Source organism: Tamandua tetradactyla, chromosome 6, assembly GCF_023851605.1.
Source record: "Tamandua tetradactyla isolate mTamTet1 chromosome 6, mTamTet1.pri, whole genome shotgun sequence".
Lineage (NCBI taxonomy): Eukaryota > Metazoa > Chordata > Mammalia > Pilosa > Myrmecophagidae > Tamandua > Tamandua tetradactyla.
Genome location: NC_135332.1, coordinates 26,945,738 through 26,972,222, shown reverse-complemented (window position 1 = coordinate 26,972,222; position 26,485 = coordinate 26,945,738). Strand labels below are relative to the sequence as shown.

The 26,485-nt window shown below is 34.7% G+C and overlaps 1 protein-coding gene across 2 annotated transcripts; it reads right to left on the bottom strand.

The window, feature by feature from the left end:
* Window positions 1-1,441: 1,441 nt before the first annotated feature.
* TOP2A (DNA topoisomerase II alpha) lies at window positions 1,442-26,358 on the bottom strand. Of its 2 annotated transcripts, none has more exons than XM_077164460.1 (35): window positions 26,194-26,358; window positions 25,167-25,322; window positions 24,881-24,971; window positions 24,510-24,573; window positions 23,319-23,464; window positions 23,007-23,104; window positions 22,571-22,783; window positions 21,560-21,733; window positions 21,257-21,358; window positions 21,009-21,146; window positions 19,450-19,588; window positions 18,573-18,730; window positions 18,226-18,351; window positions 17,825-17,935; window positions 17,578-17,683; window positions 17,377-17,486; window positions 17,040-17,132; window positions 16,518-16,632; window positions 16,293-16,414; window positions 14,814-14,962; window positions 12,974-13,205; window positions 12,687-12,821; window positions 12,362-12,562; window positions 11,982-12,177; window positions 10,650-10,741; window positions 10,390-10,554; window positions 10,181-10,264; window positions 9,127-9,309; window positions 8,638-8,728; window positions 4,704-4,856; window positions 4,341-4,464; window positions 4,199-4,242; window positions 3,511-3,651; window positions 2,865-3,067; window positions 1,442-2,554 (listed from the first exon to the last, which is right to left on the bottom strand). In XM_077164460.1, the coding sequence occupies exons 1-35, from the start codon at window positions 26,212-26,214 to the stop codon at window positions 2,426-2,428; spliced, it is 4,605 nt and encodes a 1,534-aa protein (XP_077020575.1). In that variant the 5' UTR covers window positions 26,215-26,358; the 3' UTR covers window positions 1,442-2,425. The 2 variants fall into 2 exon arrangements, with proteins under 2 accessions (XP_077020575.1, XP_077020576.1); XM_077164461.1 differs by lacking the exon at window positions 26,194-26,358 and adding an exon at window positions 26,033-26,174.
* Between the last annotated feature and the right edge of the window lie 127 nt (window positions 26,359-26,485).

Sequence of the window (26,485 nt, the reverse complement as noted above, 5' to 3'; positions counted from 1 at the left end):
AGTAAAAACTATGGATTAAAAATAAGTAACAGGGGAGACAAACGTTAAAATAAATTGAGTAGATTGAAATACTAGTGAACAATGAAAGGGAATGGTGAGGGGTACAGAAAAAATAGGGGGAACAAAGGTTAAAATCTATTGAGTAGATGGAAATACTAGTGGTCATGAGGGAAGAGTAAGGGGTATGGTATGTATGAGTTTTTTCTTTTTTTGGAGTGATGACGTTCTAAAAAATTATCATGATGATGAATATAATACTATTGGATGATATTGTGAGCCATTGATTGTACACCATGCACAGAATGTTTATATGTTAAGAATGTTCATGTTTGCATGTTTTTTGATAATATAAAATTAATTTTAAAAAATGATCATTATATTTATTGCCATTAAAAGGTGTTCATGACATTGCTGAGAAGAAAGCAACCTACAAATCAAAGATGAAAATTCCCCTCTGGTAACTATACGTTTATTTACTAAAAAAAAAAAAAAAAGAAAAATATAAACCTCTCATTAGAAAGCAAAAGTTTAGAAATGTTTCTCTTCAAAATGTGGAATGTCTTTCCTGGTCAATAGTGTTTGTTGACTATAGGGAAGACTCCCAGAGAATACATTCTTTTATATTCATTGTTCCTTAAGCCACTAACATTCAAGGAGAAGATAAAAGTTCTAGTGCCAATAAACTTTCTGGTTATACATATTTACACCCTTCATAGAATGTGGTTATTTCCTATGCATATGTAATATTGCTTAGATAAATTACATATTACATAAAATCATTAAAGAATGGTTATTGAGAAAATAAGGGATTCAAAAATTGTATTAATTGATAATTGATTCAATAATAATCTTACTATATCTTTTTTAACATCTTATATTCCACTGTTCCTGCTGCAATGAAACTTTGAAAGTGATATCTGGTCACCCAGGCTGAAAAGACCCCATGTCCCAGGACTACTAGTGGGATCATATCATCCCATCCAGACTGTTACTCTCCAGGATGTTGCTATGAAATCCGTGTCAGGTGTTCCTCTCTTTCACTCATGTACTACACCATTTCAAATCTGAGCAGGGTGTCAGCAGACTGTGTGGAAAAACTCCAAAGAACATTTTGGAACCTAAAGAACCCAGGACAACCTAAGATAGTATGTCAGCCTCAGTAGTGAATGCTGCAAATGATGTTATATAAAGTTCCTCTTTTTTTTTTAACCTTGGAATCATTCACTTGATGCTCTTCATTATTTCTCTTAGTCCCCATGTTTAAAATTCCAGGAACTGGACTTAATTAGGTCATGATGCCCATCTCTTGGCCCTATCACCATGGCCAGGGCCTGTCAGGCCCATTAGAATATGATTCTCAAAAAGCAGTGAATAGGGCTGTATTTTAGAGGAGGGAAAAGGGTAAAATTTCAGAAAAAAAAAAAAAGGCAATCAATGGGCTACAATGTTTAGAACATTTTATTAAAGTACAAAATTGTTAGACTTAAGCTAAGTAGAAAAACACAGTAAATATTTACAAAAACATTGATAATACCACTTAAGTTACACACATATAAAATCCAGAAAGGTCTTACAAAGTTTATAAATGGAAAATATAGATATTTCCTAACACGGATTTAACGGCTTACTGCTGAGCATGGCATCAATATAATATGTAAGCTCCTTGAGAGAATGTTGTTTCCATTCTTCAGTGACTCAGTGCTCCCCTAGAAGTTTGTTCCTTGGGAAATTCAGACTCAGAAGCAAACAGAGAGGACAAGTCAAAAGTTGAGAGTCATAATTGGACAAATTTTCTTCATCATATTGACTGTGTTGAGGTTATATAGACAGAGCTAGGATGTTTTTCTTCAGCCTCTGATGATATTCAAAAGGATATGAAGAATATGAGCAATTTCTCATTGCTTAGAATGAAAATTTAGTATAAGAGGCTGTGCGAGGAATATTTACACTAGAACTATAAAGTTCTATCTGATGAAAAATTACCTATAAATTAAGATAAAACAAAATGAACCATGCTTCATGCTCTTTTGTATTCCCTGAAAGTAGGAAAGGAGGCACAGTAGACAATTTAAAATCAAAGTTCTCTAGTTTTAGCTTAATGAATGGTCACCTAACAAATTACATTATGCTGAAGTAACCACAGAAATCTCTTGAGTCTACTAAGAGCTTAAAATGAGATTTTAAAGATGAAAGAAAACATACTCAAAACATAGACAAAGCAAAGAAACAATGCCCACAAACTGGTCACTATTTAAACAGTATTATAAAAAGTTAAAGGGGCACTTGGTTCTACTCAGTTCACTTTGATGGTTCTGAATTAAAAAAACTTCCCAAACTAAATTCAGAGGGGAGAAAATTAAGAGCTTCAGATAACTTAGTCTTGGGCTCAATAAGACTATTCTTTAAAATATAACCATCTCACATTTTAAAACAGATCATCTTCATCTGATTCTTCAAGGTATTTTATTGGTTTCTTAGCTCGTCCAGATTTTGTCCGAGGAGCCACAGCTGAATCTATGTCCAGCTGGACGTCATCACTCTCCCTCTTAGATTTCTATAAGAGAAAAGCCCAAAGAATTTGCACAATGTAAACCTAACTTATTTTAATGTAAAAATTTATCAACAGACTACAATTCAAGGAACTTTCTTCCTTCTACTAAGTAGTTAAGAATTAAATATAGAGCAACTTTCCTATTGACTAAATAAGTAAGCAGGATATTTAACTTCATTTCAACTAAACCACAAATAGCAAATGCTAATGGATTATGAAATTAAAGTTCTTTTCTAAAAAATATGCCATAATTAACAGTAATGCTTGGTTATGTGTTTCAAAATATAGCAATAGGATTGGCTAGCAAAAATACCTTGCTTGTGGTTGCTTTAGAAATCATTTTCTCAAAATTAGAGTCAGAGTCATCAGAAGTAGATGGTTTCCTTTTGCGGGGATTCTTGGTTTTGGCAGGACCAGGCTTTTGAGAGATGTCAGAATTCAAGCCTGGATCCTTCTTGGCCCGTCCTTTTGGCGCAGCCCTTTTTTTGGTGGTGGCAGTGGAGGTAGCAGACTGACCTGCAAGTCAACATAGACATTCATCAAGGCCACACTTAGATGCAGTTTTCTTATTGTGGATCTTCTTTAGTAACCTGTTAATGATTTATATTTAACATGGGAAAAGACAATCTAATATAGCTGAAATTCTTTAGAGAATTAAAGCTTCATTTTTTCTGACAGGTAAATGCTTTACATTAAACATTTACAACTGCTTATAAATCCTATCCCTTTCATAGAAAGCGGTTTGAGAAGGTCTGGCATTTTGAAAAATAAGCTTACTTAAACCTTTTAACTGCCACTTCTGATTATAATTATCTACAAGCAATTGTTTCTATTTGGAAAGGTTTAATTTCAATATCAATAGTAAATTGATCAATAGTAAGTTGATAAAAATTGAAATCGAATTGCAGCAGCCAATTAGTTAATCCCAATATCAATCCATCTCAAAGATTTAGGCTTACTTGTTACTGCTGTTTTCTTTACTGTCACATTCTTTTTAGAAACTGGGTTTACAATTCCAGTTTCGGCTGGTAAATTAGCAGAAGAAGCACTCGAAGCAAATGGTATATTGTCCTTAGCATCACCAGTATCCAGATTCATTACTTTAAATGGAAAGGAAAACAGTTCACATAAGCAAAACATGAAAATCCATTTACTGCTTTGCCTGACCTATGAATTCCTATTTAAAGATCAACTCCAACTTTTCCGGAATATTTAAAAGATGCTCATAAACTTTTAGTATACTAAGACTGTCATGTGCAAAACTAAAGCTAATAAACATCAATATAATACTAACAAGAATCTAAATTTACTTCCAAAGGTAATACTTTGAAAATTATTAGAGTTTCATCCAAATTAGTAAAAATTCTAAGAATGCTTTTGAATTGGAAAATGGTTGTGCCTGCTTTGGCAGTGCTTTACAGTTGAAAAAGCTCTTTCACACTCAAATGGTCTTGACATCAATCTTGGGGTGTAGGCAGTAATATTAACTTCTCTGATTTTAAAGGTGAAGAAAAGAAAATGAACCCCCAAAAGACTGTGAATTGTCCAAGGTTACATAATTAGTAACATAGCTAAGTTCAGAACCCAGTTGGTCCTCTGAATGCCTTAGTAAAGCAGACATCTCACTATTTTTACTTAAATACATACCTGGCACGGCACTTTTCTGTGGCTTCAGTTCTTTGTTAGCATTTCTAGAATAGAAAAATAACATTCTAAATGTGTCAAACAATGAATACACCGACTATAATTAAAAACTTCACATAACATTCCTATTAGATAAGACGTTTACTTTGGAGAAGTTTTGGTCTTAGGTGGACTAGCATCTGATGGGATAAAATCTTCATCTTCAGTGTTTTCATCGAAATCTGAGAAATCTTCACCTGAATCCAAATCCACTGTGAACTTTTTTTTTGCTATTAAAAATATAAATAGGCAAACAATCAAAGAGGGTAATAGGAGAGATTTAATTCAGATTGGTATAACATTTTATAAAGACTTCAGCTTCAGTTTAATCTCCTAGAAGATGCTTAGTTTTTCAAATTTTTAATATAATTACTGCTCTGAGATATATAATTTCTGGGATTAATGCCCTGAAGTATACTGGCCATTCCAATCTTATAGCATATCTAGCATGTTTTTCCATTGTTCTTACTTGCTGCTCTCCGAGGCTCCATTTCTCGTGGAGGGATATCAAAATTAATTTCTTCATCACTCATATCTGATTCTGAATCAGACCATGGATTTCTTTTCTTTCCCTTTTTAATTGGTTTAAATGGCAATGTAGTCTGTTTCTTCGTCTTGGTACCTAAAGGGGAGATAGGAATTAATCACCTTTAAATATACTGATTTTTATCCATCTATCACCTACCTATCCTTCAAGTATTTGTTGAGCACTGTGTTAGCACTGGGAATGAAATGATGAACAGAAACAGAAATAGTCCCTGTTCTCATGGAGCTTAGAGCCTAGTCATCTAACCCTGTAAATAATTATAATGTATTGATCTAGTATATGCGGCATGTGGTACATATGTAAAGGTGTAGCTATGTCAGAATTCAAGAAAGAGATGCTTGGGGTGAGATTTGAAAGTTGAACACAATTAACTAGTTCAAGGGAAGTGGGTGATGAAACACTCAAATTCGGGAAATAATAAGCATAAAGGCCCTGTGAGGCAACATAGTGCATTTGGGAAATTGAAAGAAGGTCATTAGGTCTAGAAAGCAGAAGTAAGGGAGAGTGAAACAATTGAGGATGATCTTGTTAAGGATTTGTTTTTTAGCAGGAACCTTTATGACTAGGCTTTTTTTTTTTTTAAATACCAAAAAACACGTAACAAACGCAAGTGTTCCTATTTTGATCATTTCGTTCTACATATATAATCAGTAATTCACAATCTCTTCACATAGTTGCATATTCATCATGATCATTTCTTGGAACATCTGCATCTATTCAGAAAAAGAAGTAAAACGAAAACAGAAAAAAATTTTTTTATACATACCATACCCTCCCTTTCATTGATCACTAGCATTTCAAACTAAATTTATTTTAACATTTGTTCCTCCTATTATTTATTTTTATTCCAAATGTTCTACTTGTCTGTTGACAAGGTAGATAAAAGGAGCATCAGACACAAGGTTTTCACAATCACACAGTCACATTGTGAAAGCTATGTCATTATTCAATCATCGTCAAGAAACATGGCTACTGGAACACAGCTCTACACTTTCAGGCAGTTCCCTCCAGCCTCTCCATTACATCTTGAATAACAAGGTGATAACTACTTAATGCATAAGAATAACCTCCAGGATAACTTCTCGACTCTGTTTGGAATCTCTTAGCCATCGACACTTTGTCTCATTTCACTCTTCTCCCTTTTGGTCCAGAAGGTTTTCTCAATCCCTTGATGTTGAGTCTCAGCTCATTCTAGGATTTCTGTCCCATGTTGCCAGGAAGGTCCACACCCCTGGAAGTATGACTAGACTTTTATTTAAAAAGTTCTTTCTGTTGCCGTGTGGAGCTTGGAAAGAGACAGGAGTAGATGCAGAGAGATCAACAGAAGGTTCTCTAGTCCAGGCAAGGGAGACAGTTCAATGAGAAAACAACAGTAGGACCAAATCATGTGTGGTGTTTAATGGTTGGGTAAGGAAGTTTAAAGTCATTAAGTTTTGCTAGTTCCTTCCCCCTACAAATGCCTGTCATCCCCATCTTTTTGCTCTATTACTCTCATATTGACTCTGAAAGATAAGGGTAGTCTCCATATTGGTGTGATACAGTCCTTTCTTTATATTCATACTAGAAGAATTTTGGTATCTATTACATATTGGTATCTATATGAAATGATACCATGTTTTATCCAATCCAATCTTATCCATCCTTTCCCAACAACCTCGTTATCTAGCTTTCTGTAATCTGGTTTAACTATCTAATTTATACTATTTTCCAGTATAAAACCTCCCATTTGTTAAGAGGATCTTCTCATTGTCCCACAAATATTAAATGCTTATTACCCCTCCCCTGCCCCAATCTAGAACACCTCCATCTTACTCAATTGTCAAGACTTTAACCCAACTTTCACCTCTTTCACAAAGCCTTTGTAATCCATGTGGGCCCATACTTATTTTACCTTTCTCTAAATCTTAAAAATGACTAGTACAAACTGCTTGACTTTCTTTCTAGATAAACTTGAGCGTAAACGGCATGCTCTCCTACTTCTTGTGCCTCACAATAATATTTCATAGTGATAGGATCATGGATGCTCAAAATACTTAACTGATTCACTGGTTTTATACTATATATGAAATGATTGCTAGCTAGGCTCAAAGTTAAATGAGTACTGCATTATAATGACAATATATAATTTTGCAGAAGATGGCATATACAAATAACTTCTTTTTTAATAAATAACTTCTTTTTTAACACTAGGATTTTTCCATTAGCTTTATTCATCTTTGTATTCCTTACAGAATTGAGTGTATGTTATCTACCACAAGTAGAAACTAGAGGCTAGATGTATTAGATCAATGTAATACAATTGAAGAGTCTATAAATAAACAAACATTTATGATGAGTTGGTTTTCAACAAGGGTGCCAAGAAAATTCAGTGGGGAAAGAGCTATCTTTTGAACAAATGGAACTAGGACAACAGGACATCCACATGCTAAAGAATGAAACTGAGCTTCTTCCTCACACCATAAAAAAATTAACTCAAAATGGACCACAGATCTAAATGTTAAGAGATAAAACTATAACATTTAGAAGGAAACATGAGTAAATCTTTGCGAACTTGGATTAGGTAATGGTTTCTTAAATATGACAAAAAAGCACAGGTGATAAAAGAATCCACAGATAAATTGGACACATACTAGGATAGTTATAACCAAAAAGGTAATAACAAGTATTGGTGAGGGTATGGAGAAATTGGAACCCTCATATATTACTGATTGGAATGTAAAACGGTGCAGCCACTTTGGAAAGAGACAGGAGTAGATGCAGAGAGATCAACAGAAGGTTCTCTAGTCCAGGCAAGGGAGACAGTTCAATGAGAAAACAACAGTAGGACCAAATCATGTGTGGTGTTTAATGGTTGGGTAAGGAAGTTTAAAGTCATTAAGTTTTGCTAGTTCCTTCCCCCTACAAATGCCTGTCATCCCCATCTTTTTGCTCTATTACTCTCATATTGACTCTGAAAGATAAGGGCAATCCCTCAGAAGTTTAAACATAGACTAACACAATGACCAAACAATTCCATTCCTAGATACATATCCATGAAAACAGAAATACATGTCTACACAAAAATTTGTATACGAATGTTCAAAGCATTATTTGTAACAGTTAAAAAGTGGAAGACATCCAAATTATCATCTACTGATGAAAAGGTTAAGCAGAATATGGGTAGTAGAGAATTACTCAGCAACAAAAAATACTGATAAATGTTATCACATGGATGTCCCTTGAAAACACTGTTAAATGAAAGAAGCCACATATTGTATGATTCCATTTATGTGAAATGTCCATAAGAGGTAAATCTATAGACAGAAAATGTCTGCACAGGTCTGGAAGTGGCAGGTTCTAAAACACTGAATATTTACTAAAACTACTGAATGGTATACTTTAAATGCATGAATTTTATTATGATATAGGACTTACTTCTCAGTAAAGAGATGTTTGAAAAAAGTAGATCCCATTAAAGGTATAACCAACTCTACTTTATTTACCAAGTGAATTTTAACTACATGCCAGCATAATGCTGAATTCTAAGGATAATATAACATGAATAAGATGTGGTTCTTGTTCCTCAAGAAGCTTTATATACTAGAACTTGATTAGTTTGCAAGTGAAATCTAATAAACTGGGTGTTTCCCTAGAGTCCAACTAAGGAATTCAGTTTACCAAATTAAAAAAAAAGTTTCATTACAAGGTATCTCTCCTAATATCCTAAGAACAGTATTAGAGAGTTTCAAGTATACTCTTCCATGTTATTCAGTTTAACTAAATAAAAACTTATTGAACATCTGTGTGGAAAACAGATGGTAACGAACACAATCTAGTCTCAACTTTATACCATTCTTCTCAGAATGTTTTAACTTACTTGTTTCTCCTTTTTGTTTCTTCTCTAATCTTTGTTTTAGGCTTTCTGGTTCCACACCATCCTCTTGAGGACTTCCTTCAGTATTTTCATTCTGAAGAATAGCAAGACAAACTTATTATTTGGAATAACATATGTATATGCCATATGTATAATGGTCAAAGGTGACTGGTGATTTTTCTCTAGGTTTTGGTTTAGAGCTCTGAATAAAGGTACAGGTATGACATTTTAAATATACTTGAACATTAAAAAACAGCCTCATAAGAAAGGAAAGTAATAGCTAAATACAGGGTAAATTCTAAACTATGGAATTAGAGATTTTATAATGTAGTTAAATAACAATAATCTATGATAAAAAGTGCTTGCATAATAGGTTAGACTGCAGTTCTCAATTTTGTTAAGAATATCAATACTTTACTATTTACAGGACAAATGCCAAAATGTTTTATTTGGTTTTAAGTGTTTTATGTGTAAAGTTTTCAAGAGCATTACCTTAATTTTCCTTTTAATTTTCTTTTCTGCCTCTGCTTTCATCTCTAAGGTCACTCGTGGGATGACTCTTTTGCCACATGGAGAAGGTAAAACTTCAGCCATTTGTGTTTTTTTCCCTTTTGCTTTCCCCCCTTTCCTTGGAAGTCCTACTTGTTCATCTTGTTTTTCCTTGGCTTCAACAACCTACAAAAGAGATGGAAGAAAACAAATTTAAAGCTAATAAAGGCATTATAACATCTATACTACTTTATAGGATAGAATAAAAGGCAACAGTTACACCAATTTCAACTTGCTACAATCTTAAGATGAATTTGTGATAAACTCCTACAATTAAGTATACATCAACAATAATGGAGGTATAAGTAAGGCACACTTTGAAAAGGGGAGTGTGGAGACAGACGATTGGGTTCTACTCGTGAATTTACTACTTAATCTCTCTGAGGATAAAAAGGGAGAGCAAGGTTAGGATAAAACACAAACACACACATTTTGTTTTTTGTAAATGCAAATAAGGAAGAATGTGATATCAGTAATGTAGTTATTTAATCAACTGATTACAATGAGTTGGATATCCATACTTAAGTGCAATAATATAAATTTGAATATGAAATGCTTTTTCTTACATCAAAATAATGCTGGGTACCAAACATTATTAGGGAGATCCAGGGAACAAAGGCTCTTTTGAAACTAACTGCTTGGCCAGCACTGAAGTTAAATTGGTTTCATCTTTTTAAATTCACCTGGGGCACTGGTGTGGTTTTCCTCCACATTTAAGGTCTCTCTATCTTCTCAGTCCCAATGGGTCCTTCCCTTTACTAAAATCAACTCCTGTTTTTTCTTTTCTTTGTCTGAAAATGTCTGGGCAGTACACTTCCTGGCATTACGTACTTTAATCTAACAACTTGTTCTTTTACGTGTTATCTTGGAATGTATCTTTATATCACTTTTATTTTTTTCTATTTCCAATTATGAAATTTACTGACAAAAATGTATACTGATAGAATAAATTATTTCATTAAGAAAAACTCTAAAATGGGTATACTAAACTGCATACCTCCAGTTCTTCAATAAAAGCAGCCAAGTCTTCTTTCCATAAATCTGATGGACTCTTTCTTTTTAATGTTTCCAGCTCTTGCTCCTGTCATAAGATAATCAGAAAATTAAGGGTTATTTTATATGCACAAACAGCATTCTCATACAGAAGATGAATAAGCTTTTACTTTTACCACCAGAACATAATAAAGCAATCAATCAACAACTCACTTTTTCATTTCTTAGTTTGCACAGTTCATCTTTCTTTTCCTTGGTTAGATACCAAAGGGGCATATCAAGGAGGTAATTGAATGACGGTCCAGAACCTGTTGCAGATTCACTCTTCTCAGTGTCCTTTTCATTGTCACTCTCTTCATTTTCTTCTTCATCTGGAACCTGTAAGAGGAATTAAATTGTAGCTTTCATAGGAAACGTGAAGATTAGATTATTCGGAGTTGAACAATGGGGAAAAATGCTAACCAAGAAATTACCTTTTGCTGGGCTTCTTTCCATGCCTTCACAGGGTCCGAATCATATCCCCTCTGAATCAGAACTCGAATTAATTCTTTCTTAGGCTTATTTTCTTTAAACAAAAGAAAACAAAAAAACATAAACAAAGATAATGGTTTTGAGTAGTATTTTAAGAAAGGGATGAGGTTTTAACATATTAAGTCAAAAGATTAAAATTGGAAATTAAACCTTTTCTGTCTTGGATAAATGTGTACACCCCAGTACATAGACAATTCTTTTCCCTAAATAATTGACAAATACATTCACCACAAGGGGGCAGTCAAATCATAAAACAAAAGACCATCACGACACAACCAAAACTTCCTAAGACAGGCCTTTACCTCAATTATACTTTCTAGTTTTTGTGTTTGTTTGTTTCACCATTTGGTTAGGGAAATGTTTCGTACCACCCACCCCAAAGTTGATTCTCCTGACTATGGCCATTTATGATGCATTCTCTTTTTATGTAGTACCTCTCTTCGAATATCTACTGCAGTTATTTTGCTACAATTGAGTTCTAGCTTTAGAATGACTTTCTCAGTACCACCTTTCATCAATTACACTTTTGGTTCCCCTAAATTCTTCAACAAGACTGGATAGTCTCTAGTGTTTCTTAAGATTCAATCAACTGAGTACATTTACTTTTAATTTTTGTTTGAACCATGTCCAACATTAATCATTTTAGCCTTGCCTTAAGCAATAACAGCTGTGAAATTAGAAGGTTGATGTGCTGTTTTACATTTTCCTAATATTCATAAAAATGGAACTATTAAGTTAAAAATATCTGGAAATTCGCCTGTGATCACCAGTAGCTTATGTTATCACATCTTAAGACCCACTACTATAACCTTGTTGAAATTTCCTGGAGAATTGCGCTAATTTCTTTTAAGTCTCTCCTTATATTCCAGCTTTAGTCAAAATGGTTTTCTTTCCTGATCCCTTAAACCCTGATTTAGTTGCCTCTAAAATTTCTCAAAAAGTTGCATTCCTGTTGGATACACAAACCATTCATAATCATTCATCCTGTTTTTTTTCCCCCCATCAGACTTATTATCTCTTCTTCTCTTGAATTCAGTGTCCTCTTCTAGCTATCTATTATTCTCCCATCTAATATCAACTAAATCTTGATTTTTCAAGACGCTCAATACAGGAATGTTATAAATATGTGATCATATCTTTGAATGATTATAAGTAACCAGCTGAACTAAATGAATTTTATGCCCTACCACTGTTACTCTCATAAAAAAACTGTATAAAGGAAATTTGGCACGATTACGGTTTCAGTATAGGCAATTATTATTCCAAAAACATACCAATGATTATTTTGCCATCTATTTTCTCTAAGATAAAGCGAGCCTGATTGTTCAGTTTAGCAGATTCTGCACCAAGCATTCCTAGAAGCCATTCTTTTCGTAATCCATAATATTTAAGCCTGAGTTCAAAGAAGTCTCTTAGGATATCCAACACTGTGTCATATTTCTTTAAACAGCCTACGTGGTCAAAAAGCACCTAAAACAGAAAACAAGGTTAGAGCCTAGAGTAGATAAATTGGTTAAACTTTTTATTAAAAGTGTTTATGAGATGGGACTTTATTCATTGAAAATATAAAATTAGCCTAAGGTATCCTTTAAAAATTCATACTAATCTTTAATATAAATTTAAACATATAAATCTCTCACAAAATGAGACGTACCATAGAGTTGCAAGTGAGACTAGTTTGGAGTTTGAATACTTTGTGTAATCCAACTCTCTCTGCCTCTGCCAGTTTTTCTTCAGTCATCTTCACAACAAACTTCACAGTGGTATCTGTATGGTACTCCCTATAGTCTGTTATGAGAGGAGGTGTCTTGTCAGTGCCATTCATCATGGGCTCGAGGACCTGTTCTTTATATGTCTAAAGAAAGAATAATCCTTTTGTTAAGTTTCTAAAACATATGCTCCCGAATATTCAACAAACAATAATATAAAAACTGTTTCTCCCTCATCACAAAATTAAAAAAGAAATCCACATTACTTGCCTGGGTCCATGTTCTGATGGGAAGCTCTGAGATTTCAATAGTTGTGGAATTAAGAATAGCCACTTCACCACTAATTACATATTGATTTGGAGCCAGTTCTTCAATAGTGCCTTTGAAGTTCTTGTAACTTGGAAGCTAAATTGGCGTTAAAAAATAAGTTTTCTAAGCATGATGCAAAGGCAAAAAATCACAATGGCATTAATAAATTTAACATTAAAATATGAAATAAATTATTTTTGTCCTTTTTGAAACCAAAAACCAGGGTTCTAAAGGCACTCAATAGTTACCATTGGCAAAGGTTCTTCTCCATCCATCAAACGTCTGATATTATTCACAACTTCACGAACATCAAAGTTGGGGATTTTGCAGGACCAACCAGTGCCAATTCCTTCAGCACCATTTATCAGCACCATGGGTATAATGGGAATGTACCATTCAGGCTCAACACGCTGGTTGTCATCATATAAAAATTTTAATGTGTGATCATCTTTTGGTGGAAATAATAACCGAGCCAAAGGACTAAAGAAAACAATTAAAAAATTGTTATTTTACAAAAATACTGACTTTGATACATAACTGTCATGGAAAAGATATGTGTTATCTCATACCCATACATGAAAATTGCCTTTGCTTTCATTCAGTGTTATTTATTGAGCACTTTCTATTTGCTAGGCACTGGGGAGAGAAATGCATAAAATACAGTCTTAAAAAAACAAACAGACAAACAAAAAAAACCCCACAGTCTTAGCCCTTAAGGGACTCACATTCTAGTACAGGAAGACAGGTAACAAACACACATTTTATCAGTGGTGAGATAAATGCTAAGAAAAAAAACGTAGATAAGAGTGATTGAGGGAGGGCAGTCCAATGTGGCTTACTTAGCAGGCAGAGTTCTCGCCTGTCATATTGGTGACCCGGGTTCGAGTCCCAGTGCCTACCCATGTGAAAAAAAAAAACAGTGACTGAGGGAGTTCTGAGGAAAATGTAAGCACATTCGGATAGCAGAGAAGCAGTTAAATGGTTCTGAGCCAGTGACCTATTTTTTTAAAAACTGGCTGCTATGAAGAAAGAATGGAAGAATATGAATCTTAGACCAGGGTGGCAGCAATGAGAGTGGTCAGATCCTAGACATTTTTCTGATATAGGGTTCATAGGATTTGCTGACAGATTGGACACAAGTACGGAGAAAAAGAACTGAGAGTGACTCTTCAGTCTGAGCAATTAATTAATTAGGAGGATGGAGCTCCATTTATTTAAACAGGAAGACAAAGGATTTAGTTTGGACTTATGTTTGAGATAATTTTTAGATATTCAAGTGGGAAATGTTGAGAGGGCAGTTGTCATACAAAAATTGGAGTTCAGGAGAGGAAAGGTCTTGAGAGTTAAAGTTACAGGATGGATAGATGGAGATCACTGAGAAGTTTAGATAGTGGATAGAGATCTGACGAAGGAGCCCTAGGGCAGTGCAGCATTTAGAGGTTGGGAAGCTGGGAAAAACCCAGCAAAGAATATTAATAAAAAGGAGAAGAACCAACAGAGTCTGGTATCTTGAAGGACAAATAAAGATTTTCAAGGAGGATGAAATGATTGTGTGGAATGCTGCAAAAAAGGTTGACTAAGAGGAGAGCTGAAAATTGACCATTCATAACATATTTCCCATACACTTGTAAAGGAAGTCAAATTTTCAGTTGTAGTATTTGGGGAGAATTAAGCTCTTCTGTAAATCCCTAAATCTGGGTTTCTCAATCTTGGCACTGTTGACCATTTTGGGGTGGATTATTCTTTGTAGTGGTGGTGGTAGGACTATCTTTTGTTTTGTAGGATTATTAGCAGGATCCCTGGCCTCTGCCCAGTAGATGCCCGTTATCACCACACCCTTAGTCTTGACAATCAAAATGATTCCAGACATTTGCCCTTAGGGGCAAAATCTATCCTGGCTGAAAATTACTGCTCTACATAAAAAAGAAAATATAAAAGGCTTTGGCTATCAAAGTGAAACAGGGTTTTGACTTTCTGCTCATTGCAGTGTTGCACAATTAAACTTTAACTAGTTTCCAAGTTTTTTTTTAAATGAGTCAAGCATCTACATTAAAAGCATATGTTCTGATTAACTCAAAGTATACAGACCTGAGCATTGTGAAGATGTATCGAGGACTAGCAGAATCCTTGCCACCATGCAGCCTGGTACCGAACTGACCAATGGGTTGCAAGAGGTTCACATTATTGCTACCCACAAAATTTTGAGCTAAATTGATTATGGTCATCATGAGTGACATCTGGGGAGAAAAAAGATACATTAATCTAATCTGTAGGGTTTTTTTTCAGTATGCTGTAGGTGGGGGTCATAGTTCATCCTTTCCCATGTGAACATCCCGATACTGACGCTCCATTTGTTGAATTTTTTTGTCCCCTGGAGTACATGGGCCGGGAATTGAACTTGGGTGTCCTGTATGGCAGGTGAGAATTCTACCATTGAACTACCCATGCACCTCCTGTTCTGTAGGCTTTTTTTTTTTTACATGGGCAGGCACCGGGAATCGAACCTGAGTCCTCTGGCATGGCAGACAAGCGTCCTTGCCTGCTGAGCCATCGTGGCCCACCCAATCTGTAGGCTTTTAATAATACATATCCATTGTTATGATGAAGCATTGCTATAATCTTGTAAGATTTTATAAGGTTCCGATTTTCAGAGACTTGTCCCACATAAGCTAATGGCAGAAACAGTACCTAAACCCAAGATTTCTGGCTCAAAGTTCAGGGTTCTCGCCTGGCATTAATTTCTACCTATTAAGTCCTACTCATCTTTGAAGGCTTAAGCTCAAATGTCTCCTTTCCCCTCCTGACTCAGCAGAATACTTCCTCCTTTATGTTACAATACTGCTTATTTCTATTACAGCATGTATTACTTTATTCTATATGTGTGTTGGCCCCTGGCTAAATTGTGATAACCTTGAAGATAGGGAACATTATTCTGATTTAAAGCAACAAGTAAGACAATCATATCTAAAGTTGTAGAAACTTTTAAAAACATGTTTTACATAAGGAATGCAAAAAAGTAATTCAACCATAAAACAAAAAAGTCGAACAGGTCAGACATATATAAAGTAAAAAGTAAACACTGCCTTTTCCAATTCCCAGGGATAATGAAAGTTAACAATTTGGTGTAGATCCTTCTCGATCATTTTGCTTTAAGTATTTTCTATTTTCTTCCTCCACATAACAGACCACAGACATTCTTCAATGTCATATATATTTATATAAGTTGTATAACTGATTTCATGCACAGATGTCTCACAATTTATTACAACAATTTTTCAGTTGATGAACATTTTTGATGTCCAAATTCTGATATTACAAAATGATAACACTGCTAAACACCTTTGAACACAGATCCTTGCATACTTGAGTAGGCTTAACAGAATTATTTCTAGAAATACACTTGTTATATCAAAGAGTATGCACATTTTAAGAGTTTAATAGATTTTACCACATTGCTTTTTACCATGCTATGCCAGCTCATACGCTCATCAAACAATGTTTAGAAAATGATTTAGTATGTATTCCTACTACAAGACTCTTTTAAAACACTACAGATTGTGTATTTACCTCACCATGATGATAAGAGGACATCTCAGCCACTGACCCAGCTAACTGGGCAACCTTCACCTCTCGCTTGTCATTCCGTTTGAAACAAGTAAATAAAACCTTTCTCTGACCTGGTTTCAAACCTTCAAAATGGAAAAACAGCAAATATCAGAATTTTCAATTTAACAACTTTTGTGCACTTACTTCTATTTTATGATAAAAACAGACTACCAATATGGAACTCACCATCTACCATAGAAGGGATAGATCTTTCATTATCAGAATTTGAGAACAGGATAAGTTCCTTATTTATGAAATCATTGTATGTCAGATATGTAGTAGTTTGCCCGTACAAGTAATCCTGAAGGACCAAAGAGTTTATATTACACGATATAGTTTAAAATAAAAAAAGACCACTGGTCTTAACAATGCTTAACATAAAACAAAACAAATCTCTCAGAACTAGAATTTCTAAGATGATTTTTAAGTCCCTCGAAAGTATAGAATCATGCAGAACTATTTTATATCTTTTAAAGATAAAAGAAAATTTAATTGCTGCACAATGAGAAAAAAATGTGCAAGGCCTTGGTGATCTTTCAGGCCTAATACATTTATGCATATTATGTAAATAAAAATAACATTTCTATAGTAATCTACTATATTACATTTTTTTACTAAAATACCCTTCTTAGTAACTTTAATTTGCTGTAATATTGATCTTAAAATGTCAAGAGAATTCATTTTGTACGATATATTTCAAAATTTTACCTCTGGAAGGCCAAGCAACTTCCGCTGTCTTCTATCCTCCATGAAATGAGTTAACCATTCCTTCCTATCATCTGTCTGTTTTTTGCTAAAGGCCTATAAGGAAGGTGAAAAAGATAATACTGGTATTAATAGTTTCCAAAATATCTCTTCTATAAAAAGTAAACAGGCTAACAAACACCACCAACAAAAATTCAGTCTTCTAAAATGTCTGGTCTTTTTCTCTGGGATATGCTTACTAGAAACATTCTATTATATAAAATTAAAATGTTTCAACTGACTAGCTAAAGCGGTAGTTTCTAAAAATATAATGTAAGTATGAAATGCAACTCAAACTCACCAGACTGATTGCAGCATCATCTTCAGGACCAGAATATTTGAATTGGATCCGATGTCGTCTCATATCTGCGAAGTATTCTTTAGCTTCTTTTGATGTGCTGGTGCCCAGACCTAAAAATTCAAGAGTACAAAGTTAATTCATATATATATACAATATGTATATAACAAAAATGAGAAATTCTATATTGGTTTCATTTCAAACCTTTGTAATACTTGACTTTCCATTTTTTATGATTTGGAGTAGAATTTTTCCATTCTTCAAATTCAGGAAGGCTATAGAATGCCACTTCTTCCTTGTTTTTAGATACCTGTGGTAAAGAACACATTGCTGTGGCTTGGCACACTGGTAGGACCCCTGCCTACCATCACACATTTCTGGGGTCATATGTATATCCAGGTTTCAGAACAGGGACTTAATATCTTTTACAGTATTTTAGAAGCTATTATACCTTTACAATGGGAGTGATAAATTCCTCCAGAAAACGATGTCTCAGAAGAGAGGGCCAGTTGTGATGGATAAAATTAATCAGCAAGCCTTTGATATGGGAACCATCTTGGTCCTAGAATAAGCCACAGCACAAGAAAACTGTTCAGAAACTACAGAGATTATGATTGAACTACAATTTCTCAAAAATTTCTTTGGGAGATAAAAATCTGTTCAAATTCTGACTCACTTAACCTCTACAGTACAAATAATATACATAGGTATAAGCATAAAAGTTGATTAGATAATGATTAGAAAGAATGAATACAGCTCCAAGTTAAGTAATTTCTATTCATGGCTGGAAAGCAATGCAACAGTAAGACAAATTGTTATTAACAATCTAAAGTATTTTATAACAAATCTGACCTGATCTGTCATAATCATTATCTTCCCATAACGAAGAGTCTTCAATGAATCTTCATCTTCATAGTTTTTCTTGTACTGAAGACCCACAATCTTAATGATATTGTTAATTTCAGCATTTTCCATTATCTGAAAAGGACAAAACAAAAAAGAAATATTTTGCTTATAAATGTCAAAAGAACAAAGAAATACAACGGTAATTGTTGCTGCAGTTTTCTTGAGCTCTAGTATTTTGAGTTATTAGCTTATATACTTCAGGAAGCCAAATGCTCAATGAAAGAATAATTTATAAGCATGAAGTCCTTCATTATAAACTAGATCTAAAAATTACAGATAATTTTATATTCTACCTGTTTATGAGAAGCTTCTCGAACATTAAGTATTTTTCCTCTAAGAGGGAAAACCCCATACTTGTCTCTCCCAACCACACCAAGGCCTGATACAGCCAAAGTTTTAGCTGAGTCTCCCTCAGTCAGGATAAGTGTACACTCAGTGGAATTGCGGCCCCCTGAAATAAAAATCCACAAATTAATATTAACTTATTTAGTTTAATCTCAAACATACTAACTCAGATATGCCATTAATACATTTGTTACAAAACACAAAATAATTTCCAATTTATAACAAATTGACTTAAGAGTGAAATGGAGTAAGTAAATATATATTTCAGCTAAAGTTAACAGTAAATTAAAAAAGTCTTAGTTTCTTACACTAATTTATGATTTTTATACTGCTCCTAAATTTCCAACTGATCACACTATATTAAAATATTTATTAGATAACAGATCACTACATAAACATTCTTGTTATATTTACAAAAGTAATCATCTCAGCATTATTTATAATAGACCAAAATTGGAAATGAGCAGCATGGTCAACAACAGGGAAGTGCTTCATTTTTAACAAATTTATTCTGTTGAATATTAAACGTCAAGGGAAAAATATTCATGATAAGCCACTAAAGTTCAAAACAATATTAGCAATGATGATTGAAGTTTTATTTTTTCAATCTCATATTCAAGCACACTTAGGGAAAAGATTGAAGGATAATACAGCAATAATGGTGGGCAATTTTAATTGACTAATTCCTATTATTTCCAAATTTTCTACAAAGAATGTTACTTTTGAAGTCTGGAAAAACATTTATAGAGCAAAAAAAAAAAATCAAAGGAATCAAACGAATAACTGTACTGCAAGATTTGAAGTCTGAAAACATTAAACATATACCTGCATCATTGGCATCATCAAGTTTGGGAATTCCCTTGATTCTATTATGTTTTACAGCCGAACACTTCTTGTTTAACTGGACTTGGGCCTTAAACTTCACCCAGTTTAGTATGCTTTCTACAATGCCACAGCCAATTGCCTGTAAATGAGAAGATTCATGTTAGGGAAGAAAGACTCTGTCAGAAATCTAGAATACGCAAAAGATCCCCTATAAATTAAAAAAGTCTGAAAGATTAAAAAGACGTAGAAGGGGTATGTGGGTCGTTCAGTGGTAGAATGCTTGCTTTTCATACCAGAGACCTGTGTTTTGATTCCTGGACCATGCACATTGGCACCCCCACCAAAAAAAAAAAGAGGGAAGAATAATTTCTGGATAAAGGGTGGCATATCTTCCAGTCTTAGGTTTTAGCAGTGAAGGAGGTAGTTCCCATTTACATAATAAATATTTACTATGTTTTTATATCAGGCCAGGTACTGGGTTATTTGTGGAGATATAGTAGTAAAACAAATTTGACATGGTCTTTGTCCTCATGGAATTTAAGACACAACTGGGGAAATAGAACTAAATTGTGAATGTGATGAATGTTATAGATAAGTGAAAAGTGTGCTACATTTAATAATAGTGTATGTCCAATGTTCTACTGGAATCAACAGAACATTAGTTGTGGGGAAGGCTAGGAAGTAAAGGCTTTCCCAAGGAAATGACATTTTAAGACCTACAATATCTGATCAGATGAAAAGTTTTTCAGGCAAAGGGACTAGCATGTGAAAAAGCTCTAAGGAAAGGAAGAGGACTATGCCTTTGAGTGATTGAAAGATAGCTGAACTGAAGCTTAGCTAATAAAAGAAAAAGTGTCACAAGACGAGGTTTGAGATATAGGCAGGGGTTAAGATTACGGCAGGGCACTGTTGGCCAAATAAAGGAATGTGGAGTTTTCCTAGAGTGGAAGTCACTACAAAAAGATCCCCCAAGAGCATTGCAGAAAAAGCACTGAAGAGACATGAAGGTTAAGAACTGTTATAGTAATCCAGAAAAGAGATGAGGTTGGAAGGCTATTGAGATATCCAAGAGATGATCTATAATGGTTGGATTAGAAAGGAGAGGGGAATAAATAGGAAGCTCCTATCATTTCTTTCTTATGCAACCCAATGGTTGGTTGGTACCTTTTATTATGATAGGAAATAGTCTTGTTTTTTAGGGGATGGAGAAATTCATTGAATGGGAGTCAGTGAGTATAGAGAGAATTCAGTCTTAGATATGTTCATTCACAGCAAACTTTAGGGCATTCAAATGAAGATGTCTGGTAAACAGTTTCATAGGCTGATTGAGTTCTGAAACAATTTTAGCTGAATGGAATATGTCATTGGGAAACTTAAGTGTATAGATAGCAATTAAGCTTCTCACAACAATGGTGAGGCAAAAGTTGATTTTCTTATCAGACTGGGAAGAACTGGAGGAAGTGCAGTATGGGAAGAATCATTGCTTCAGCCAAGGAGAGAAAGGCAATGGGAAAAATAAGGCCAGGGATTTCTATTTTTATTTCCCTGGAAGTACTCACAGCTTTGATGAATTTTTCACTTAAATGACATGTAGATCCAAAGCTCTTGGCCTGCAAAGTCATGTTTTCCTTTGTCTGAGAGTCAAAGGTTGGATTTTCAATTAAGGCATTCACAAAAATCCACATGTGGTTTTTCACCTGCAGTAAAAGTTCATTATTAGATCACTAAAAACCTACCTATGCTTTATTTATAGCGTTTCTCTTCTCCCTTGATTTTAGAAAAATAAAATTATGCTAAAATATCATACCTGATGTGCTTTTACTACAACACCACCCTTGTTCTTCTTCTTTACAACATCTACAAGTTTAGACACAATCTGGTCAGCTACATAATCAACATGTCTGCCACCCTGATAAAGAAACAATACCAAATTATAAAGCTCTGTATCCTCAAAATTATAATATTCAAACATAAAAAAATAAAAACAAAATTAATTTACCTTCCTTTATAACAAAGCAAACAAATGTTAAAGTTCATTTTATATATCAACAGTAATAAGAATACATATGAAAAGATAAGTTATATCAAGATAATTCAAGAATAAAATTACCTTGGAAGTAGCAATGCTATTGACGAAGCTAATTTGCTGAAAACCTTTTTCACTCATTGTTAAACACACTTCCCACCTATGGTTTACTTGCTCATGGATAATTTTCAATGGGTTGCCAGTTTCATCTACCTTGTCCTTTAAATACATGTCCACATAGCTTCGGAATCCTTTTATCTGTACAGAAATTCAAGGTAATGGTGTAAGAAAACATGGGAGATATACCCAAAATAACTGAAAGCAGGGACTGAAACAGAAACTTGCACACTGTTGTTCATCGTGGCACTATTCACAATTGCCAAAAGATGTAAGCAACTCATGTGTCCATCAACTGATGAATGGATAAATAAAATGTGGTAGATACATACAACGGAATAGTATTCAGCTGTAAAAAGGAATGAAGTCCTGATAACAAGTGACAACATGGATGAACCTTGAAGCCATCATGTTGAGTGAAATAGGCCAGACACAGAAGGACAAATATTGTATGGCTTCATGAATTTGAAACAATTAGAATAAACAAACTCATAGAGTCAGAATCTAGATTACACAGGGTGGGGATAAGGAATAGAAGTTAAGGTTTAACATGTACATTCTATTTGGAAAGACAGAAATGTTTTGGTAATGGATGATGGTGATGTTAGCATAATATTGTGAATGTAATTAAAACACTGAAATATATCTGAATGTGATTAAAAAGGGAAATGTTAGATTGTGTATATGGTAACAACAACAACAATCCATGGAACTATAGTACATGGTTAACTCTAAGTTAAACCATGGACTTTAATTACTAGTACAATTATAAAAATGCACTATCATCAATTGTTACAAATGTCCCACACCAGTGCAAGGTGGTGGTGGTGGGGTGTGGAAATCCTGCGTTTTATGCATGATTGTTAACCCACAACATCTCTAATAAACTAAAAACACCTGGAAGAAAAAAAATCAGTTTTGTACTTGACAAGGATAAAAAAGTTCCTCATCATCCTTAATACCTAGGAAAATACTCACTGGCAGCTTATTTCCATTGAGAAAAACTTTCACATCTTTAGTGGATCCAGCAATATCATATGCTCTTCTAACCATTAGTGCAACAATATCTTTGTCTAGGCTCTGCATTTTAAACTTAGATAAATCAGGCTGGAAGGTGATACATGTATAATCGTCTCCATTAAAGGGCTTGAGTTCCATCTCACCAGCTTTCCCCATGTTATCCATCCATGTCTATAGAAGTTAAGAACAAAAAAAGATGAAAAACTCAAGTCACCACTTAAACTAGAAATAAAGCAAACTGATGAGTCCTAGAAAATAACCTAATAGATGCTCATATTTTTTCATGATTTAATAGTGTATAAATTATTTTAAATTAAACTAACAATTAATGCCATTATAAATTGCTGCGGTACAATTGAAAATCAAGGTATAGACAAGATGTCTATTTACTTGCCTGTTTGAACATTTTCTTGTATTCTCTACTGGCTGTTTCCACTGTAAATTTGGTACTGAATATGTTACACAATTTGGCTCCATAGCCATTTCGACCACCTGGGCAAATAAAAAAAAAGATATATATTTTTGTTATTTCATGAACAGATTTATTTCTCAATCACCGGCAGGAAAGGATGAGGCCTGTCATTCCAGCAACGTTATTCTGTTTTGGAGATTTCCTTATTTTTAACCCTCATATCACAGTGAGTCATTTAAATGACTTTTTTTTGTGTGTGTGAAGATATCTTCTTTAGTTTCCTCAATATTTTACCTGTTACTTTTTTTTCATCATCATCATAGTTACTAGAAGTCAGGAGCTGTCCAAAGATGAGAGCTGGGACGTACACCTTTTCGACTTTGTGTTCAACAACAGGAATACCTTTTCCGTTATTCCATATACTAATTAAGTTGTTTTCCCTAAGGAGAGAAGATTGAAAATTCTATTGTAAAATAAAGGTTAAACTAATGTGTAACATTTTAAATATTTAAATATTGATATTATTTCTAAAATATATAAATTCACAAGTCTAAATTTCTTTCGACTCTTTTTTTATATATGCCTTCTGAAATTCTGCATGAACTATCTTTCCCACAATGCTGAAATAGGAGTGTCTATAATGCCAAGAGGAAGATAAAACAATAATAATAACAGCAATAACAAAACAACATTTTCCAACATCTGGGCAGACACTGATAATGTTGGAAAAATAGGAAATTTTCAAATGTTAGCATAAACAGAGGGAAATGATTTATGTCAAATGGAAAGAAAAAGACAAAATCTGGAAACTATCATTTTACTGCTTTTGAGAGGATCATGTGCACTCCCCTAGTTCTCTTAGCTTTCCCACCCACAAATGGAAAAAAAAGTTTGTCACAAAGCAAATACAAAAGGCAAAAACATGCTCAATTATAAACTGTCCAGCTGACGAACAAAATGCTGCAAGTTTATTTGAACTTATCTCTTAGTTATCATTTTAGGTTAATTCTCAGACATTTTAGCTATAACTGGGCATACATTATGGTTCTAATTCGAAATAGTATTTAACAATACCGTAAAAAAAGTCTTATATTATTCTCTACCACCACCTGCTGGCTTACTATTTGAATAGCATTATGTGAAAATGCTAAAAATTCCAGACGCCAAAATATTTTAGGCTAATTCTTGATTGGAGATGCTTGCTGAAGTTATTTAGGGCTTAAGTGTCATAATGTTAGTAAATTTATTTTGAATTCATTAAACAATATTTATAGATGGAAAAAATATGACAAAATGTCAGTAACCGTTTGATCTATGTAGTAGGTACCATAAGGGTTGTTCATTTTAGTGGTTTGCGTTTCTGTAGGTTTTGTAAACTTCCGTAAAAAAAAAAAAAGGTCAACTTCACTAATATCAAAGTAAATGTAGCTAAGAATAACGACAACAACAAGATATTACGAACAAAAGGCTAAGCAAAAGACATACGGGTCAATTGTGACTCTAATACAAGACATCTTGGGATCCCTTTGCTTGTTGTCCGCAGCATTGACTGAAAAAAACAACAACATATTTGTAAGAAATTGAAGTACTTTTTAGAACATTAATTCAAAGATTTAGGAAAAAAATTTCCCAGACAGCACAGCAATAGCATTAACAAGGTTTTTCATTTAGAAAATTTTTGTTCAAAGCACTGCTTCTAGGAAAGAACTCAGTTTCCTGGACTCCAGAGACTACCCCACCGTCACCAACTGTTGTTTGAAATGATAGAACCTCTGGCTACAGAGGATCTGGTAAGGAATGATACTTCTTATGAAGGGTTTGACCTGTAGATCTTCATATGAAAAGAATTTACTCACCTAGAATCTCATCAAAGATTTTGTACAAACCAGGAACAAAAGTGACCTCCCTAAAGTTAATGCCAACATCTTCATCGAAAACCCACATTTGCTAGAAATAAGGCAAAGAAGTATAGTTACTTTTACTTTATATTCTTGTTTATCATCACGATTACTATAAAGTATTCTGGATTAAATACTATAGTACATATGTAATCACTTAGGCCAGTTCCAGCGATGCTGGAACATAAGAGGAAAAGTACATATTTTAACGGATAAGTAATTGCACTTAATTAGCATGTTTTACCTGGGTCACTAATTCCACAGAGCCAATGTAAGTGTCTGGGCGGAGCAAAATATGTTCCAGTTGTGTTTTCTTTTGATAGATTCTTTCAACAGACAGTCTTTTCTTAGCATCTTCATTTTTTTTAATTTTGCTGATTTGCATATTTTCATTTACAGGCTAGCAAAAAAAAACAGAAGAAAAGCATTTTTTTTTAAAGAAAAGGGCTTTTAAATCATAGATGTATCAGAAACTAATGTCTGCCATAATGATATGCTTAAACAACACAATAACAAATTGCAGTCTTTTGGTAGGTATTGGTGAAATGTACATAGTTTTGTACAAAGATGACAAGGTAAACTGCAGCTTAGCACTCAAGTGTCATTTTTAAATAGACATATTATCTCACCAAGTGTATCTGACATGAAAACATTTTCCTTGATCACGGCTCTAGATGGTATCGATAAAAACACCACTTTGTCCATCTAGTCCACAATTATTTACCAAGTGCCTACTATATTCCAAGCACATAAACAGATTCTAGCTCTGCAGCAGCAGAGTGTGAGAGATGACATCAACTGAATCATCTGGCCGCGTTCACGTTTTGAGCACAGGAAGGTCATTTTTTGAGCAACTCGGGTCTGCCAGCAACTCCAGCGGGAACGCTGAGCCAGGCGCTGCACTTTCCGAGATCAGCGACATTCAACCGCACTCTTCCCAGAGGGGAGGAGGGGAAAGCATGTGCTACTAAAGCCACACACAGCCCACGTAACGCAGATTTACCACAGAACGAACTGAATCCCGCCCCTAGAGACAGTAAAACAAAACCAACACCCTGACTGCAGTCTAGCCGATAATACTTCAATGTTAGCACCAAGAAGGGGTTTCACCTCATTCACGATCACCCAGAGTCCAGGGAATACGGGCCCTCAGCCCGTGGAGGAGTTCCGAAGCGGCGCGGGCGCCCAGGAGCCCTCACCCCTCACCGGCAGCCGGGGGGATGCCCCGATACGCTGAGGCTCCACGACCCGGGCCCTTCCGCGAGCCGTACCTGCAATGGTGACACCTCCATGGTGACAGTCGTGAAGGGGCTCGAGGACCCTGAACGTGACTAAACGGGCGTCAGCCGCGAAACGACCGGAGACCAGGCCACTTCTCTTCAGAAGCCGTCGGTTACGCGCGCTCGCCTACTCCCCTTTGAACCTCCTCTAGCCCGCCTAAGCCAGATAAGCCAATCCCTGACTCGCTTTCTCCGACGCCGTCCAGAAGAACCAATCACCTCTGTCCACATCTAAACCACCTATAAACGGCCGAGTTGGCCAGAGCCTGTTCGAATGAACCAA